This window comes from Myotis myotis, unplaced genomic scaffold (assembly GCF_014108235.1).
Source record: "Myotis myotis isolate mMyoMyo1 unplaced genomic scaffold, mMyoMyo1.p scaffold_m19_p_8, whole genome shotgun sequence".
NCBI classification, from domain to species: domain Eukaryota; kingdom Metazoa; phylum Chordata; class Mammalia; order Chiroptera; family Vespertilionidae; genus Myotis; species Myotis myotis.
This window is the reverse complement of record NW_023416390.1, coordinates 13,773,033-13,792,148: the sequence shown is the minus strand read 5'-3', so window position 1 is coordinate 13,792,148 and position 19,116 is coordinate 13,773,033. Positions and strand designations below refer to the sequence as shown.

General features: G+C 39.4%; 1 protein-coding gene across 2 annotated transcripts in view; it reads right to left on the bottom strand.

Annotated features, from left to right (window-relative positions):
- The window catches only part of ADAM23 (ADAM metallopeptidase domain 23), a 151,162-nt gene that overhangs the window by 14,700 nt on the left and 117,346 nt on the right, over positions 1 to 19,116 (bottom strand). For both annotated transcript variants that reach the window (XM_036320646.1, XM_036320645.1), the window contains exons 19-24: positions 15,725 to 15,775; positions 15,055 to 15,118; positions 13,677 to 13,782; positions 9,067 to 9,186; positions 7,353 to 7,521; positions 5,039 to 5,150 (exon numbers count right to left, since the gene is read on the bottom strand). In XM_036320646.1, the coding sequence (XP_036176539.1) occupies positions 5,039 to 5,150; positions 7,353 to 7,521; positions 9,067 to 9,186; positions 13,677 to 13,782; positions 15,055 to 15,118; positions 15,725 to 15,775 (622 nt within the window). The remainder of the gene's footprint in view (positions 1 to 5,038; positions 5,151 to 7,352; positions 7,522 to 9,066; positions 9,187 to 13,676; positions 13,783 to 15,054; positions 15,119 to 15,724; positions 15,776 to 19,116) is intronic.

Sequence of the window (19,116 nt, the reverse complement as noted above, 5' to 3'; positions counted from 1 at the left end):
TATCACTTTCGTCTTGGCCCCTGCTATCTAGGCTCATATGTGCTAAAAGGTAGAATTTTTGAGAAGTGTATAGTATCGAGAATAAAACTATGAACTTTCTCATTTTTTAAAGAATTTCTATTTGATATGCAGAAGTCTTCCACAGACAGGGCATGCTTCAGACATTTTTGACATTGTGTTTTAAAAACTGAGTGGTTGGTGTTTTTCTTTTCTTACTTTTAGAGAGTTTCTGAAACAGAAAGGTGCATTATTTAGTTCAGATGATTCCAATGAGCCAAAAGGTGCTATAATCCTACATCCCTTAATACCGAAAAGACAGGAGGCATCAAAGCCATCTTTATACTCTATGGACCAAAGTTCTTCCTTCATCATTTTCCTAAATTTAAGATTAAAAATAAATACTAAATGTACTCTTTATACCTTAGAGTATCATATTGGCATGACAAATAGATATTTTACCTAGCTCCATATTTCAGTATGTCAGACATACAATCAGATCTCCTTACTCTTTCCCAGGAAATAATAATAAAAATAAGTTCATTTGGGGGTACACAGGGACAAATATCTAAAGGAATGAAAAATAAATTATTTTATACAAGAATATTAATTCAGTCAGTTTAGCTTTCAATAACAATATCATGGCATTTTTCTGAACCTAAACAAAATGAACTCATAGTTATTGAAAATTTTAAAACTGGTAAACCCTTATGTTAATGATGAGGCTATTGTTAGTGGAAAATATACCTAAATGAGATATAAATATACGTGAGCATAATCATATATGATAACTATAACATCTCATATAAAATCACAGATTTGTACACTCACAAAGAAACTCAGCTTTTAAAAAGACATATGCAAAAGGTAAAGTAAACATTAACTAATACTCCTCAACCTATTTAGACAGAAATTGTTGTTTTCAAAATACTAAATGCTAGTACGTACTGGGTCAGCTAAGCTTAATCATTACCTGGTTATTGTTTCACCCTTTCTACTTATTCCTGTGCTATAAGAACCAGCATAATAAGTTAATACATACTCAGCTTTAAATGAGGCGGTGTGCAATAACAGAAAATGGCCTGGGCTCAAGATCAGGTCATCGACATTTTATTCCTGGCTCTGCCCCTAACTCTGTATTAACCCTGATAATGAAGTTAGTTTTCTCATCTGTAAAACAATGGGTCTGCACTAAACTGCCACCAATGCCTTTCTATCTCTGATTTGATGACTATGGTCATGATGGGAGGGTCTGAACAAAGCTCCCAGGAAGGCTCTCTGTCCTACCATGTCAATGAAAATATGTGACAGGGTCCAGTGTCCTCTCTTCCCTCCTATAATGGTGATGTAAACCAGCCAATGAGAAAAGTTCCATTGTATTCCATAATCAGCACCATGCAAAAATGCCTACAAATCGACAAAAAGTATGGGTACTTGACTTGGCTCTCCCCACAGCAGGTGGGAATCCTAGGTCCCTTAAACACAGTTCAAATGTATGCTACCCTAGCAGAACAAACTAGAATAATATCTTCCAGTGAGTTCAGTGGAAACAAGCTGGCAGAGAGGGCCCAGAAGAATGTTTTTTTTCTTTTTTTTGGGGGGGGGGAATGGGAAGTGGGAAGAAGAAGGGGAAAGGGTTAAGGGAAAGGCATGGGCATGCTCCCAGAAGAATCTTTGTATGTAAAATAAATAGCAATGCAAAAATAATAACAACAATAAAGTGATATGTAATGGAAAATCTTTTTTAAAAATGATTGTTCACATTGCTTTTGTTTTGAGAGCCTATCTCTTCCCTTTTAATATCTTTTATTTGAGAAGTTGGAACAAATTATTTAGCATTCTTTATCAGTGGGTGAAAGTGGACAATGTTAGTTGGTGCAGAGTGACTGCAATGGCAATACTTTTATGTGTTTTTAGTTCCTACCCAGATGGAGAGGTTGAGTTTTTAATTCTTCCAGGAATTTGTAATTAAAATGAAAGAAATATCCAAAACACATTGGTTCCTTTCTGACAGCCTCCATTCAATAGAAACCATCACAGAGTTCACCTATATTTTTACTAATTTGGTCTTGATCCAAAGGGCTGTAGTTGGGTACAACTCTTTTATGCCAGTGTTCATGATTTTTTTTTTAATAAAAAAGGCAATAGTTTCAATTTGCTTCTTGATTTTTTCTTCCCTCCACAACAAGTACAATGGAATTAGATAAAACTAAGTATTTTTTTTAATTCTGTCTACACAACTGTATCTATACAGAAAATCCTTCATCTAATTGATATGACTGGCCTGATTATTGTGGGTGCTGCTCGCTGTATATGGCAAGCATTGGAGAGGACCCAAACACAAGGTTCAGTAAAGCAAGTGCCAGTCAAACCAATTCAATCTTGAGAAAGAATATTCAGCATTCAGCTATGGAGAAAAACCCTTAGCTCCTCACACAGCTGCTGAACCCACAGCTAAGAAAGTAATGATTGGAGGAAGCATTAGAGATCTTGCTTCCTGGCAATTGTCATCAGTTTGGCTAAAATAAACTCTTATATAGAATTTTTTTTTTTTTTAAAAATAAAGTACTATTTTAACAGATCTTGAGTTCATTACCCATTACTCTTTCTCAAGGCAATATAACACATGGGTACTGCTAAACTGGAAATCAGCGCTGCTATGCAGCATTTCATTTATTTTACATATTCCCAAAAGGAAGGGATGTAACATTTATTGAGTGCCTACTATGGGCCAAGGATGTGCTTGTCTTTTAAATCGTTGACACTCAATAAATATTTGCTATCTGGATAAAAATATAAATATATAGTTTCTCTCTCATCATCTTCTCTGAACCAGAATATCAAAAATAAAATCATAAAGCCTACAACAAAGTGTTACAGTTTTGATTTCTGTTATTCCCCCATTTTACTAGTATATCAGCTGATTTTTCTATAGAGGCTGAAAAAGATATAAAGATAAAGCTATTTTTAGTGTACTATTATTGTTTGACTTTTCTGGAAATCTAATAATAACTGTTCTTCATATATATCAATTACTGGCTTTTTTTTTTCAGTTTAATGAAGATTACTAGAGATCACAAGAATTTTAACAATTTTAGAACCCATGGTTATGTTACCCTTACTCTAATGACTCCACTGACTTCATTAAGAATGGGGGGGTGGGAATACAACAGGAACAAAATATGCCAGAATGTTCTGTTGATCACCTCTGAGTTGTGGAATGAAGAGTGATTTTTACTTTTTTTAAATCTTTTCTATATTTTCAAAATTTTTTACAATAAACATGTATTATTTGAATGATCAAAAAGGTTGTCTTTAAAGATAATGTAGAATAGCACCTCATTAAATACGAAGAAACAAAACAAATACTGCTGTGAGTATCTTCTTCTCTAGAATGGAACTGTTCACTTTATGCCTCCAATTCAGCTTTCTAGGTCTGGGCGGATGCAGGAATGAGTAGAGTCAGGCAGTTAATAATCCCTTACGCTATCTAATGAAAAAGGCAGAGCCTAAGGCAACTGAACCCTGCTCCTCTGCGCAGGCAGGTTTATTTTATACTTTCCTGGAGGAAGAGCAGCTAGATCTTTAAGAGAGTCACAAGGATGCTATGGAGAGAAAACCTGGAAAAAAGGAACCTCTGCATCTCTTGTCAGAGTCTAAGTCTTCTCTACATCTAACTTCTGAAGGTGGATCCAAGAATTTTTTTGTTTAAGTTTCCAAGTAACAAAAGACTGGATGTAAAAGTGGAATTGGCTCCTTCTTAGTAATAGAAGATGAACAGAAATAGACTGTGAGGGTGTGATTATGATTATTGCATTTTAATATCATGGGCATATTAAGCAAATGTATGAAAAGTATTTTAATACACCCACTATTACTGAACGTTAAGCGTGTACTTGAATCAGCCTAAATCTCTTCAGGAATTGAGGGCTATAGAGCTTCATATGCTTTTGAAGTTGTATTTTCCCCATGTGAGCAATAATGACATTCAGAGACTCTGAATGAGCTTTTATCCCAAACTAAGCAGATCAAAATGACACTATTTCTATATGTGTTTTTCCTACCTGCAGGAAAAAGGCATGATCGTTATTTGTAAGACTCTGTTAGCAGTACCATGAGAAAGAACCTGATGTACAATGTCATTGGGATACACCATTCATTCTAGTGGCTCCTTAGTTTCTCAGGTACGTACAGTGCTGTAAGTGCTACCGTAAGCCTATTGCAACTGTGACTTTTCTTGGTCTTTGAAAATCATACGGGTTGGGAACAGGGAGAATAATGGGAAAGTGATTAGCATATTCAGGATGACACAGACCACATCATAACATTACGTAACAGAAAGGAATGGGCCCGATATTGGGCACCTAGGTCCTGGTCCCAGCGCTGCCTCTGGTGGCTGGGGTAAGTATAGCATGTCTCCTGACCTCAGGGCCTGGGTGCTCTCATCCGCAAAATGAGGGTGGTGTAGTTAGTTGGTCACTCAGTCTCTCCTTCTAACTCTAAAATTCTAATTTCTCTCCTTGTAATGGCTGATTAAAACAAAGGTACAGATTGTTCATGTTCTCTTTGAAGAATTTAAGTTCCATGAAAAATTCCAACTTCTTCCTAAATCAAAAGTGTACTTAAAACACGGCATGGAAGACGAAAACTTCCATGTATTTCACTTTTCAAGGACTGAGGAATGACCGGAGTCTCATCCAAAAAGATTTCTAAGTTAGAAAACTGACATAGCTTAGCCAAACTATAAAATGATTAATTTTTGTGATTATGAAGAAAAAAAAAGAATGAGGTTTAAAGAAAAGAAATTGGTATATTTACTTCTTCCTAATCTCAATTCTAGACTAAGGGATAACTCAAATATTTTTTCCAATGTGATATACTAGAGTCCTTAATTCTGCAGTAAGATGAGCTATACATTTTACAGGCTAAAGAGATATTCTTATGGGTCTCCTTTCAAATCTATTAAGTTGTTCTGTTGGCTCCATATGATGAATGCCAATGAATTCAGTGTGCTGGGAATTGAAACTGAAATCACACAAACCCTTGGGTCCTTCATCCTTGGAGGGATGAAGGTTCCTCACTGGATCCCGGATACTGCAGTCTGTTCCCGCCCAGGTGAAATCACAGATGCAGGTGGCTTCATTACTACACACCTGTGAAGAACAAAGAACAGAGATGGGCCATTTTCACTGCGCGCTGCAGCATATACTGGTGATAACTGTAAAAGAGACATAGGCCAGGCAGACACTTTAAAAGCCATTTGGAATTTTTTTAAAAGTCTCCCACAGTTTTAGGTATTAGATAAAGGGAAATCATGCATGGGTCAAATAGTTGAATGGTAGTTTGTCAGTGAATTACCAAAAAAAGAAAAAAAAAAGAAAAATAATTGTAATTAAATGTTAATTATTCATGTTGATATTGTTAAGTACACAAATGTCTGACAATGTAGCTTATTTCATAAGTAGTTGTTTCTAGAACCATATTTTAGAAACATGTATGCTTAACTCAAGGAATTAACAGATACTGGGCTCAAGAGACACAGCCAGAGATAAAGACCATGAGACATAAATCACCAGTGCATTGCAGGACCTCACCACATTCAACACCAAAATCATTTGGTGGCACTTTCCCGGCCAAATCAGCACCCCTCCCACCTTCCCTGCCTGCCCACCATCTTCTCTCTGTCGGCCAGGCTAAGACACTCTGAAAGTGACTGTCTCCTCTCTCATCCCCTGCGGACCAAGCAGCATGCTGGAAGGGACTTGTCATTTAGATGAAATAAATAACCATCTGCAAACTAGAGGCAGAGTAGTTTAAGCCCTTATCTGCCTGTGAAATACAGTCAGAGACAGATTATTAGAGGTGATCAAATCAAACTTAAGCCTATTAGTGTAAGAAGCTTTTTAATCTTCTGAAATGTTATAACACTGTGATTATGATGAACAAGATTGGATTTGACCTTTTTTTAACAAGATGAAAAAGTGGGAAGGAGAGTAGAGAGTCAAGGGCCCTTTTAATGCATTAAGTTTCATAATGCTTACAAAGCAGTAACTGAATAATGAAAGGTCTGTGCAGTGCTTTTATTCATTTACTAGGTGCCAGGTACCTAAGCTGAGTGTTTTATGTATAGCATCTCATTTATATTCACACTAGCACCCTGGCAAATGAGAGAGGTTAAGTGACTTGCCCAAAGTCACTGGGAGGGTAAGAAGCAGAGCCAGGATTCAAACCCAGGATTCCTTCTCGCCTCCAAATCCATGTTCTTGATCACTAGGCTATACAGCCTCCTTTGTGAGCCTATGGTTCAAGCAAACCTGAAACGATACATGATTGTTGGGCATATGCTTCTTAGGCCTTTCTATCGTGTTTGATTCTACATCACCTGCTTGGCTCCTATATTTTGGATTCTTTTTACCTTCACTCCAGCATCTTCCTTTTATATTATTGCTCTCAGTTCCTTCATGTTTCTTTTATCCATTTCTGAGGTCTGCATAAATTTTGAAATACTTTTCTTTTACTAAGCCAAATTTAAATAATTATTAAGATTCGTTTTAGATATTCAGCTTAGGTTTGCCAGGTGTGTCTGCCCAAACACTTTGTCCACAGAATTAAAGATATATGCAGGCAGAGGGAGCATCTGCTCTCTGACTGGCAATGATGCAAACATAACCACAGAACTGTAAACCTGTGAATTATATCAGTGAACCAGTGATCCAACCTTTAGTCTGGTATGACCTGGCATACATAGACAGCCAGCATGCATGCTGAGTAGCTGGAAGGGACTTACTGAAAAGGTTTAACTTATTTCAAATGGTAATCACAAAGTAATCACATTGGGTCTTTACAGAAAATCTTATCCATTTTCATCTGGCTCCTTAGCCGTTAAACTATATCTAGAGAATGTGGTGAATAAAAATAGCCAGTGATAAAAGAAACAATAAAATACACCATATCAATGCATACGGTGTTACTGTTAGCAGACAAGTGCACTAAGAAAATAATCATAGCCCAGCTGGTGTGGCTCAGTGGGTGAGCACTGACCCATGAACCAGAAGGTCACAGTTCGATTCCCAGTCAGGCTCATTCCACAGTAGGGGACATGCCAGTGGTAGCCGACTGATGAAGTTTCTCTCTCACTGATGTTTCTATCTCTCTATCCCACTTCCCTCCTCTCCCTGAAATCAATAAAAAACTACAGTATTTTTCAAAAAAAGAAAAAGAAAAGAATCATAGTCAATGCATAGATATTGGCAACAGCCTCAGAGGGAGAGTGGCTGCACTGGAAACATAACCACTGTGAACTTTAAGGATGCCAGATCATGAAAGTTTGAGCTGGAACACTGATGCCTACTTACCCCATGGCCTGAGCAGACTTTACCCTTGGAATCGAGTGGGCAGCTGCTCATATTCAGGGCCTGAATCTGTAGGCACTTCCGATCTAAGCACATCATCGATGGGCCACATGGAGTTCCATCTTCCACGTAGCCCACATCTGTGTCATCATCTAAAACCACATGAGCACCACTAGGAGGAGAAAGATATTCATACCGTCATTAGCACCACACAAGGCTATTGCTCTTTATGACGCTGAAGAGGCTGTGATTGGACATGGATTTCTCCTAGCATTTCTCCCCTTTTCCTTTCCTCCTTTCCCCACCTCTCCTTAATAAAAGAGCATGATAAAGAAAGCTACCTTTCCTTATCACTATTATACCACAGGTCACAGGGAAAAATATGTCAAGTGTATTCGAAACCTTCACTTGTTTTCAAGACCAACATTGAGACAAGGGGAGTGAATAAGAGAGGTAATCTTATCATTAGGTCTCCAAGGCTTTCAGATGCGTCACAGTACAAAAAGGCAGAAGTTGAGCAAAAAATAGCAAAATGAAAAACATTTTGGAAATTATTATTACTTTAGAGGATTGGATTGTTCATGATTGAAAAAGTAAACTGGTTCCTCTCTACTGATACTGACTCATAAAATTTTAAAGTTAGAAACAAGTTGAATTTGAATAATAGTCAATGCTATAATTACTAACAGAGTACCTTGCTGAAATGTTTACAAATATAACAACTTAGAATATAACAATATAATTTAACAAGGCTGTTATATCTAGAGACATGTGAAAACTTACAGAGTCAAAGGAAGCTTGTGTGCATCAAACTATAGTTGAAGACAACAAACTTATGCCAGGAAGGATCTTGCTGTCTAAGACCCTGTTAGAATTGCCTTCCGAGCCATTTAAAAGACAGAAAAACAGCCATCATTTGATCAAGACAGCATTATGCAATTTGGTTACCCATCTATTTATTAAAATTTTTCAAAAAAATTTTGGGGTGTTTCCTGATCTTATATTCACTCACATAAGATGAAGGTTTGCCCCTCTGGGGATACCAAGGATAAAAGTTTGCAGATGCTGAGGGCAATTCTGTAGGGGGGATCCCAAAAGTGTTTTAAGCAACTTTTTCAGTACCATTTGAATGAGAGCACAGCAACTTAGAATTATGACTACTCTGAAGGGACAAGGATTATTTGGAATATAATATGACTCCCTGGCTTTAAAAATAATTCTCATATTTTCTGTGTCTTGTGCTCATAGGTAATTGGATAGAAAACATTTGTCTCTAGCTATAAATAATATTTTAATAAATATTTTCTATAAGTGATTAAGTACTTATTAAACCATCTTCTAAATCAGACACATCTGAATGAAGTAAAGCTTAAACTTGTTTTGGTCATAAAAAATAAAACACACACAGTGTTTCAAATAGTGACATATTCCAATGCTTAAATGCTTAAAGCTTTAATCGTGGGTCAAAATAGATAACATAATTCTACTCTTCAGATTATAATTACAAAGAATGTCTCCTACTAATAACTGGTACAATTTTTGAACAAATGTAATTTGCAAATCTAGATACAACTTTGTTTTTAAATGACTCTTAACATGAAAGGTGATAATAAAAATCTCAACATTCCTCTTGTAAGAAATAGAAAAACTTCACTTGATGTTTCTAAATTTGTAATTCTCAGGTTTCTTTAGGTTTTTCCAATATTTAATATGTTACCTGCAGTCAATCACCCGGCCTTGATGATAAAAGGAAGTTGGGATGATCTCTCCCTGAAGTTGACCAATACGTGGAGCTCGGGTAAGGTTGGTACAGAGTAAAAATCCACAGAACACATCACTAAACAGGTTAAAAAATTTTAAAAAAGACAGAATAAGACAAGAGAAATAATGCTCAAAATAATCAAAACTACTCAGTCCATATGTATTTGAAATATGAAAATATTAGTGAAAGGGCGAGTCGTCGCGGGGCCTACGTGGGCCGGCCGCCGGGTCCCATGAGGCACAGCCTGACCACGCTGCTGGCGGCCTCGGGCACCGACTCCCCAGCCCACGGCGGGAGCCCGGCGCAGGCCGCCACCCGCCCGCCGCCCCCGGACTGGACCCACGCGACAGCAGCGGCGGCGGCGGGGCGTGTGCCCTCGCCCGAGGAGATGGAGGAGGAGGCGACCACCGGCGGCCCCGGGAACATGACAGAGGATGTGGACTTCCTGTCTGGGCTGGAACTGGTCGATCTGCTGGACCCCCGGCAACCGGACTGGCCCCTGGAGCCCGGGCTCAGCTCGCCCCGGGGGGGGGGGGGGGGGGGGGGGTGCTAGGACTGCGCCCTCCATCTTGCCCTGGGTCCTCCATTTTTGGGGCGGCCGCCATGTGCTCAGGAGAGTGCCTTCTTCCCGGAAGCCCAGGCCCCTGCTGGCCACGCCCAGGATTTCTTTAAACTAACTAATGACAATCAAGGGACATGCGCGCCATAGAGATGACCACATCCTGTGTAACAAGACCCGGCTCGCGCCTGGCCAATCGGCAGGGCCCACAGTCCCCTCCCCTGCCCTTACTATAAAACCCACAATCCCATCAGGCCTCGCTCTCTCTCGGCCACTGGGCTACCGTTGCATCGGTGAGTGTGGTCGGGGAGCCGAACTAGTTCGAAATGAGGGACTCTTTGCTTTTGCATCGGACTCGCTGGCTCCCTGTGGGTTCTTGGGAATCTTGAAATCTGGGCACAACAATTATCTTTCTTTCTAAACAAAAACACTCAATCAGTTATTGTTGGTTGCCTATGACGCCCCTCCTTTTTAACTAGCAGATCACAAATTTGTTTGGGGGAAGCAAAGTGCTCAGCCCTGAAAGAAGTCATGACTGGCATCTAAGCTAGCCAGGCACTTCCACTTCCTGTACCTCTTTCCTAGCCATCCTCCTTCTTTTCCTCCCAGAGCTAAAAGTGGCCCCTGGGTGTCGAGAAGTGAGAAAAAGCGGGCTAGGTAGCTGCTGAGAAAATTTGCTTTCTGGATACAAGGTTATTACCTGACAGGGGGATCCTTGTTCCTACCCCTGCTTCCTGCCTTTGAATGCAGAGCCTTTACATCTAACTTGCAGTTATTAAGTTCACAAGCATAAGGATCTAAACACAACATGCAACGGATTACAGAGCAGAGGGGCAGAGTCATCTGGGTCCTTAGTGACATTATTAAGTGACTCACCCACCATGATGGCATCTACCTGCAGCCTATTTAAGTAAACAATACATTTCTTTTTTAAAAAAAAGGGGACTAAGAAGCAGCATTACACACACACACAAAAAGGAAGTCCATTGTCTAAAACATGCATGAAAATGTACTAAATTCCATCTGTAATCAGGGAAATGCAAATTAAAACCACAACCATATAGCAGTTCACACCCACCAGAATAGATAAAAGTAGAAAGCCTGTAACACCAAGCATTGGTGAGAATGTTGTTACAAATTCTCACTGCTGGTAGGGTTTACTAGTACAACCACTGAAAAAGAAAATAGTGTGACACCACTTGGTGGCACTGAAAATATACATCCCATGATTTTGTAGTTTTGTTCTAGGTACAGGACTTAGATCAATGTGTCCAAATGTGCACCAAGTTACCTGTAAAGAATGTTCCCAGCAGCATGGTTCCTAATAGCCAAAGCATGGAAACATCTAAATGTCCATTAATGTTGAATGTAGGAATAAACTATGGTATATTACTATGAATATGAATGAAAGTCAAACAAATGGAACAAAAAATGAACTTAAGCCAAATACAAAATAACACAGAAATTATGATTCCTTTTCTATAAAATATATTTTACCAAAACTTTTGGTAAAATATATCCTTAAGGATGAAAAGTTAGGAAGTAAAACTCTAAAGAAAAGCAAAAAAAAAAAAAGAGACTGCCATAAAGTCAAAATGAAGGGAAAATAATTTTCTGGGATGCTTCAATGTTCTATATCTTGATCCAGGTAGAGGTTACATGGGAGGTCACTCCCTAATTATTTGAATGTATATTTGTGTATTATTCACTTTCCTGTTTATCTGTTATATTTCACAATTGTTAAAAATTTCAGAAAACACTGCTTTTCTTTAACTCAGTGGTGGTTGGATATTCTGTTACCAGATATTCAAAAGCTGTATTTTACAATGATCTAATCCAATACCTCTAAAACTTTTTGAAGACAGAGAAATGATCAGATCTGTCTAGGACATTGAGTTAATGAATGAACCTGATCTAATCTAGAGGTTTCCCACCCCGTGGACTTTGACAACTTTGGGCCCCACTTCCTCCTACTCCCTGGCACCTCAAGGGCTGAACACTGTACATTATCTGTACCCTACTCGTGAGACATCCAGTGGGAAGCTCCATCCTATATCTTGGGTTAATTTTTAAGAAATTATCGTCAAAGACTTGTTGTCTTGTAAAGCCTGATCCATCACCAAAAACTAGATGGAACTGCAAAATTTCGTAAAGTTCCACATAGAAACCATTAACTAGAGAAATAAAAACTTCCATTAAATCCTTGCTCTGCTTCAAAATTGGGGGAAGAATCCTCATTGTTATGGAAGGAAAACAGAGGATCTTTGGCCTATAACCTAAAGGTCCCATAGATCCATGTCATTGAGTAAATCATTAAATCATAATATTAACTTTCCTCAACTAATCAAGAGGAAAATATCACTGATGGGCTCTGAAAATATCTCATTTCCTCATAAAGAAGCCTCCAGTATGCAGTGAATAGATGCTTTTCAGAAGGGAATAAAAATCTCTGATACAGCCCTGACCAGTTTGGCTCAGTGGACAGAGCATTGGCCTGTGGACTGAAAGGTCCCAGGTTTGATTCCAGTCAAGGGCACATGCGTGGGTTGCGGGCTCAATCCCCAGTAGGGGGCGTGCAGGAGGCAGCCAATTCATGATTCTCTCTCATCATTGATGTTTCTATTTCTCTCTCCCTCTCCCTTCCTCTCTGAAATCAATAAAAATATTTTTTAAAAATCTCTGATACAGGCATTAGATCTTTAATTAAATCAAATGGTACTGTACTCATGAAATGACCAGCAACAATATATAAGGCCTACATATGTTGCTTATAGAACTCTGTATATACTAATATTAATTAGTTATCCATTGGCAACATATCTCTTCAAAACAAGCATCAGGTAAAATAAAGTCTATGAGAAATATTCTGAATTTTACAGAAATAATGTGAGTCTGTGCATAGAAAGGTTAGTCCGTAGCCATTTGCTTCCAGATATACTAACATGTTTTTTATATATATATATATTGTTTTTGCTTAAAGTATTTTTTTTATTGCTTAAAGTATTACAAAGGTTATTACATATGTCTCCCTTTCCCCCCCGCCCTTGACAATCCCCTGGCCTCCCCTACCCCCAGTGTCTTATGTCCATTGGTTATGCTTATATGCATGCATGTAAGTCCTTCGGTTGATCTCTTACCCCCCACCTATTGCCCCCCTACCCTCCCCGGCCTTCCCACTGCAGTTTGACAGTCTGTTTGAGGCAGCTCTGCCTCTGTATCTATTTTTGTTCATAAGCTTATAATGGTCTTTATTATCCATGAATGAGTGAGATCATGTGGTATTTTTCCTTCATTGGCTTATTTCACTTAGCATAATGCTCTCCAGTTCCATCCATGCCATTGCAAATGGTAAGAGTTCCTTCTTTTTTACAGCAGCATAGTATTCCATCGTGTAGATGTACCACAGTTTTCTAATCCATTCATCTACTGATGGGCACTTAGGCTGTTTCCAGATCTTAGCTGTGGTGAATTGTGCTGCTATGAACATAGGGGTGCATATATCCTTTCTGATTGGTGTTTCTGGTTTCTTGGGATATATTCCTAGAAGTGGGATCATGGGGTCAAATGGGAGTTCCAATTTTAGTTTTTTGAGGAAACTCCATACTGTCTTCCATAGTGGCTGCACCAGTACAGATATACTAACATATTTTTAAGAGCTTATTTGGAGGTTCTAGCAGGGGAGCGCAGCTACTCGTATACCCTTGACCAAAGACCGGTCCTCTCTTCTGGGGGCAAGGCACAGCTTCGGGAGCGACGCACATGGATCGGTGAGGGAGGAGGGGGACACCCGCCTAGCCAGCCTGATCAGCCGAATCAACCCTGGCGATCAATGGGGTGACAGATGTCGCAGCCAGATCGCCCTCACATCCAACTAACATATTTTTATATGCATACTTTAAAATTTGAAATAACTGACATAAAAAATCAGTGACATTTATGTTGTGCCATTTCACATTTGAACCAGGCCTTTCCACCCGCTCATCACGCCCCAAAGCTGACCACTCACTGTTTGCTGCACTGAATCCATCGGTCTCCGTCCTTCCCACAGTTTCCCTTCTCCGTGCCTTCTGTGTTCAGCTTTTCATAGCAGAACTTGTCGGACCCCGAAGCCTCTTTTGGAGATGAGCAAGAGAATATTTTAGTTCTCTTTGTTATCTATAACCAGTTGTGTGCTGGTAAACGTTTGACAACTGATTCCAAAAAATACAAATAAAAAAAAGTTCTCATTTGTAGCATTTACCAGCTTCCATGGTGTAAATACCATTATGTAAATTTCCATGGTGTGACACATGGCTAATTTCAAGGTCTCAGTGTGATGTCAACTGGCTTCTAAAAGTCCTAAAATTTTAACAGTTGGCTCTCACAAGCTAATGCAAGACAGCTCCAATACACTGCTACTTTTAACTTGAGAAACAAATGTATTCCCAATTCTTGCTGGCAGGTTTGAGGGGAGGAAGTTGGAACGATCATCAGCAGAAATTAGTGAAGTGACACATAGAAAACATATAAACGCACTTAGTCTTGCTTTATATTAATATTAGGAGATACCACAAAGTCTTAGCCAACTGAAATTTTACCTTGAAAATCGGATTTTAACATTTAAACCTTTTTTTTTTTAAAGAAATATGCCTCTATTACCTTTCCTCTGTCAAAACTGAAGCCCCAAAAGTATATCTTCCAACTAGATGATATTTGCCAAACACTGGAAGCACTGTGCAAGGCCTCTATCCCCCTTTTGTGTGCTTTCTGTATCTTTGGGGGTGACCAGCCTGAGCCAGCAGAGCAGACCCTTTTCTCTCTCCTCTGGTCTGGCCCTCATTACGCAAAGTTCACTGGGAGGCGCTGCAAATGTCAGGACGGTATCACGTGAATTAAGAGGCAGGGAACGTGCCGAGAATCATGACCATGTACCCGAATCTCTATCTGTCTGCACTTTGGGCAGTACCTGCATTTCTTCAGTTCACACTAAGGACAGAAAATTACAGAATTTAAAAAACAAGGGCTGGAACTTTCCTGGGGTAAAAGAACAGACGGCCAAGTTTGGCGGGGGATAAATGTTAAATCCAAGATACAAAGTAAGTTATGCAAGTGGCTGGGTAACGACGTGACCCTGCACTCAGCCCGATCTCTGCATGGATATACTGTCCCTTCTCTTACCGCCACCAGCACTGAATGGCGCTTTCGGGCTCTCATGACAAGCCCCCAACTGCAGCAGACGTTCCTGTGGTTCTGTGACTAAGATTCACAGTTCTCTTTATTTCACCCTTTTCTAGATTTCTTTAAAACCTCACTCCAAGCTACACATCTCTCTCAGCAAGGCAGGCAGAGAAGGACAATGTGAAGAGAAACCTGTGTGTGAGCATCAACAGGAAAACGCAACCTACTTGTTCCCCAGATGTACTGACATTGGTTGTCCCGGGTCTTGCACTCCCCACTGTAGCAGCGACCCTGAGGACAAGAACACACACCTTATGAGGCACACGGAGCCAGGTCTGTTTCCCCCCAAATTTTCACAATGAAAATGAGAAGCACACACATCTTCAGACAAGCAGAAGAATAACAGACAGCTAAAATCTAAAACTAAGAACAGACCTCATAGTACAGCTCTTTAAATCTAATCATCTAAAATATAAAACTTTATGGTAAACAGCAATTGCTAAATTTCTTTGGGTGATACCAAGATGATTTTTAGCTTCTTTTGTTTGTGAATAGTTAGGTTAAAACATGGCTTTGGCGCGGGGGGGGGGGGGGGGGGCACGTTATAACAGATTGCCATATTTTTTCCAAAATAAACACACTGGTATTGAAGATAGTCACAACTCAATAAATTGGATTCCTAATTCTTGCCCTTAATCTCGACAATTTGTCATCAGAGTTAAATATAATACAGTTAGTATTTGGTACGACACAAAGCAACTCCGGATCAGAGGACCACTATAATAATCTATTATTGTTTGAGTTGTAATTTCCTTTCAAACTTGTATTTATTTTAAAAAACAACAAAACAAACTAATCTTTTTAAATTTAACACTTAAAATGTATATCCCAGCATACCTGATTTTGATTGCATGCATATCCATCTTGTTTATGAAGATTTGGTGGGCACTAAAAAATATAATCTTTTTAGTTAATGCTCATCATGTTAAGTTCTTTCAGGTTATGTGCACAATATGTAAAAACATCAAAAAAAATCAAGCATGGTGAACATATAATTGGAAAAGCTTAAAAAAATATGACTAACTCCTTAAGTAGATTATCCAAATTAATTCTCCCATTATTGGTAAAAATAAATAAATTAGGTCCACGCAGTGGGTGTTTTTTTGTTTCTCTGTTTTCCACGAAATAGACTAGAATAATAACTTACATTCACTTGCCTACAGAGTGTAAAGTAGAAGGGATTAAAATGGACAATGACAGGATATGAGTCATCTTGTGATGTAGGAGTGGACACATTCAGGAACTAATTTACAGACTGGCTCAGCGCTGTGAAAAATGTCAAATCTATATCTGACACCCACGAGGCTCACCTCGAGGCCACATTATTAAAAAAGAAAAAAAATATCCTGCCTTTCAGCTCAGTGTAAGTGACGAATCTCCATTACATTTCTGACCTCTCGAACCACAGCCCTGTTACTAGAACAATCCTGATGTGATGGAAATTTCTTTTTTCAGGTCTATCTATCAAATAATTATTTTAAAGTACACTTCATTTTTCACCCCAAATTACCCTGAATACATTAAGTTGAAGTGTTTACCACATGTAAGAGAGATAAAAAAAAAAAAAAAATTCAATTCAAAGCCTCCACCACAGTGTTCAAAGCAAATATGAAAAGGAAAAGGAAAAAAAATACACAGGTGTGGCAAGTGAGTAAGAAACACAGCAGTATGCACCAAGACCTCCCTCGGTGTCTGTCACCTCCTCAGTAAAGGACAGTCACACTCTTTCAATTATTCAGGCCTCAAATAATTGGAGGCATCCTCTACTTCACTTTTCCTAGTCCATCAAAAAATCCCCATAGCCCTACCTTTAAAATGTCATTACTGCCTGACCACTTTTCTCCATCTCCACTGGAAAACGCCTGGTCCATCCCTTCACCATCTCTCACTTGGATTATGCAACAGTCTCCAACCAATTCCCCTCCTCGCCCTCCTCACCTTGTAGCCTATACAGCTACCAGAGTGTCCCTTGAAAAAACATGAACCAGACCGTGTCACCTCTCTGCTCAGTGGCTTTCCAACTTACTCATGGCTTTCCAAGTTCAGCACGATCTGCTCCTATGCTGCACTGGCCCCATCGTCTCCCTGACCTCATTCCTACTCTCTGCCATGACTGATCTCACACCACGTGAAGGTGCTGGGCATCCTGCCACCCTGTGGCCTTTGCCCTGGCTCTTCCTTCCCATGCCCACCACCCACCCCTGCCCCCGATTTCTGCATGTCTTGCTCTTTCATCTTCTTTAGGGCTTTGCTCAAGTATCAGCATCTCAGAGAAGCCTTCCCTGACCATGCTCTTCAGAACTGTAGCCCCTCCCAAGCTGGCATTCTCTGCTCCCCATTCCCTCTTTGGTTTTGTTTTTCTTCTCCATCATATTTATTAGCAACTGACTATTCATATACAGCAGGTCCCCGAATAACGTTGTTTTGTTATAACATTAATGAGAAAGAAAAATAAAAACTGATTCCCAGCCAGGGCCACTGTCTGTGTGGACTTAGCAGGTTCTGCCTGTGTCTGCATGAGTTTTCTGCAGGGACACCAGTTTCTCCCCACACCCCAAAGATGTGCACATGGGTGATGGGCCTGTCTAAGATGTGCACATGGGTTTCTTCCCATATCCCAGCGATGTGTCCAGGTGTAAGTGTGGGTGGGTGTGAGTGTGCCCCAAATGGGAGGGTGTCCCACCCAGAAGAGTTCCCACTTTGCATGACCAGGGTTGGAACAGTCTCTGGGCAACCATGACCTTGAACTGCAATAAGTGGGTTGGAAAAGAATGATCTGACTTATTTTTGTTCATCTTTCTTAAATATATGTATAGCTCACATTTATTTTAATGTTTAACATAAGAAGTGTTTGGGGTCCTTAAAAGTTTGCTGATGTTTCTTTCTCTTTTTTTTTATAGCAAAGGTGGAAACTTATTGAAGAACAAGTACAGACTCCCACGGGGGGAGAGGGAAAGAGTCTGCTGATGTTTCTGTGACAAGAAAAGGGCCATAGGAACTTAGCTCTTGTTCATATCATTTAGCCTCTGGTAAACTTGGTTGTTAGACATCCTTACACTTAAAGTCACAGTTTCCAAGAACCTATCGACGATGTTAGGTGAGGACTTAATGTATTTTACTTATTTGTATGTCTATTGTCCTATCCTAATGAGAGCTCCATGAAGACACGGATTTTGTGTTTTGTTCCCTGCTGCCTCCCTGGTGCCTAGAACAAAACTGGGCTCAATTATTATTGAGTAGATGCTCAATCACAATTGGCTGACTGGGAAAACAAATGAACAGCCATACAGATACAATTAAGTTATTCTATTCAGCTTGATTGTACATATCAAGCTGTTTGTCAAGTTCACTACAGAAAGCTAAGAGAACTAATTTAGAATTGCTAAGAAGCAGTAACTTATTAAGGAGCACGTTGAGATCAAGTGCTTGGATTCTACATCTTTCTACAGATTATCTGACTCTTATATTAGCTTTTATTCACCACAGCTTTTCATTCAACCTGATGGTGACTATTCAAAGGATATAATTACCAGCCCCCAAACCTGGCATACTGGGCCAACTACACAAAAAACAGAGATCCCTGTGGTCTCTTTCATTCATCCAAATCCACTCAAAACACAGTCATTATCGTATTAATCAACTAACATTAATTATTCACTTACTTCAAGACAAATACAACCACACTGAGCAAAAATGAAAAAGAAATGCCGCTACCATAATAGGCACATCGGGGTCTAAAATTAATTTGTCATATTTGTGATGTTTCAATAGGAAAGAACTCACAGAATTCTTTACTAATGAAAAAAAAAAACGCTTTACTTCACCTAATTATAAGCTGTCATAGCTACATGCAAGAAGATTTCCAATCAATTTATGTTCAGTTTAAGCTAATAAAAGCCAGTTGCTTATTGTTGAAACGTTTAACAAGGGAAATTATGGAATGTTTTATGGTCTCTGGAGACATTTAAAGCAGAAGAACCATAAATCTGTATACTTTATGCTGCCCATGCAGTAATACGCCTTTGGTACAGCTCTGGTCTCTAAAGGCCGTGCCAGCCCCAACCGTTATGCTGTACAAGAGGGTCCACTTGAGGCAGACGTCAACAGCGCAGTAGCAGTTAAATGGGCTTATTTTAAATTGTGTTCTACTACCCATTTGGATGACCTACTTCATGGTGCTAACAAAAACACATTTCCCACATCTTCCTAAAACATCTTTGTCATCTCAT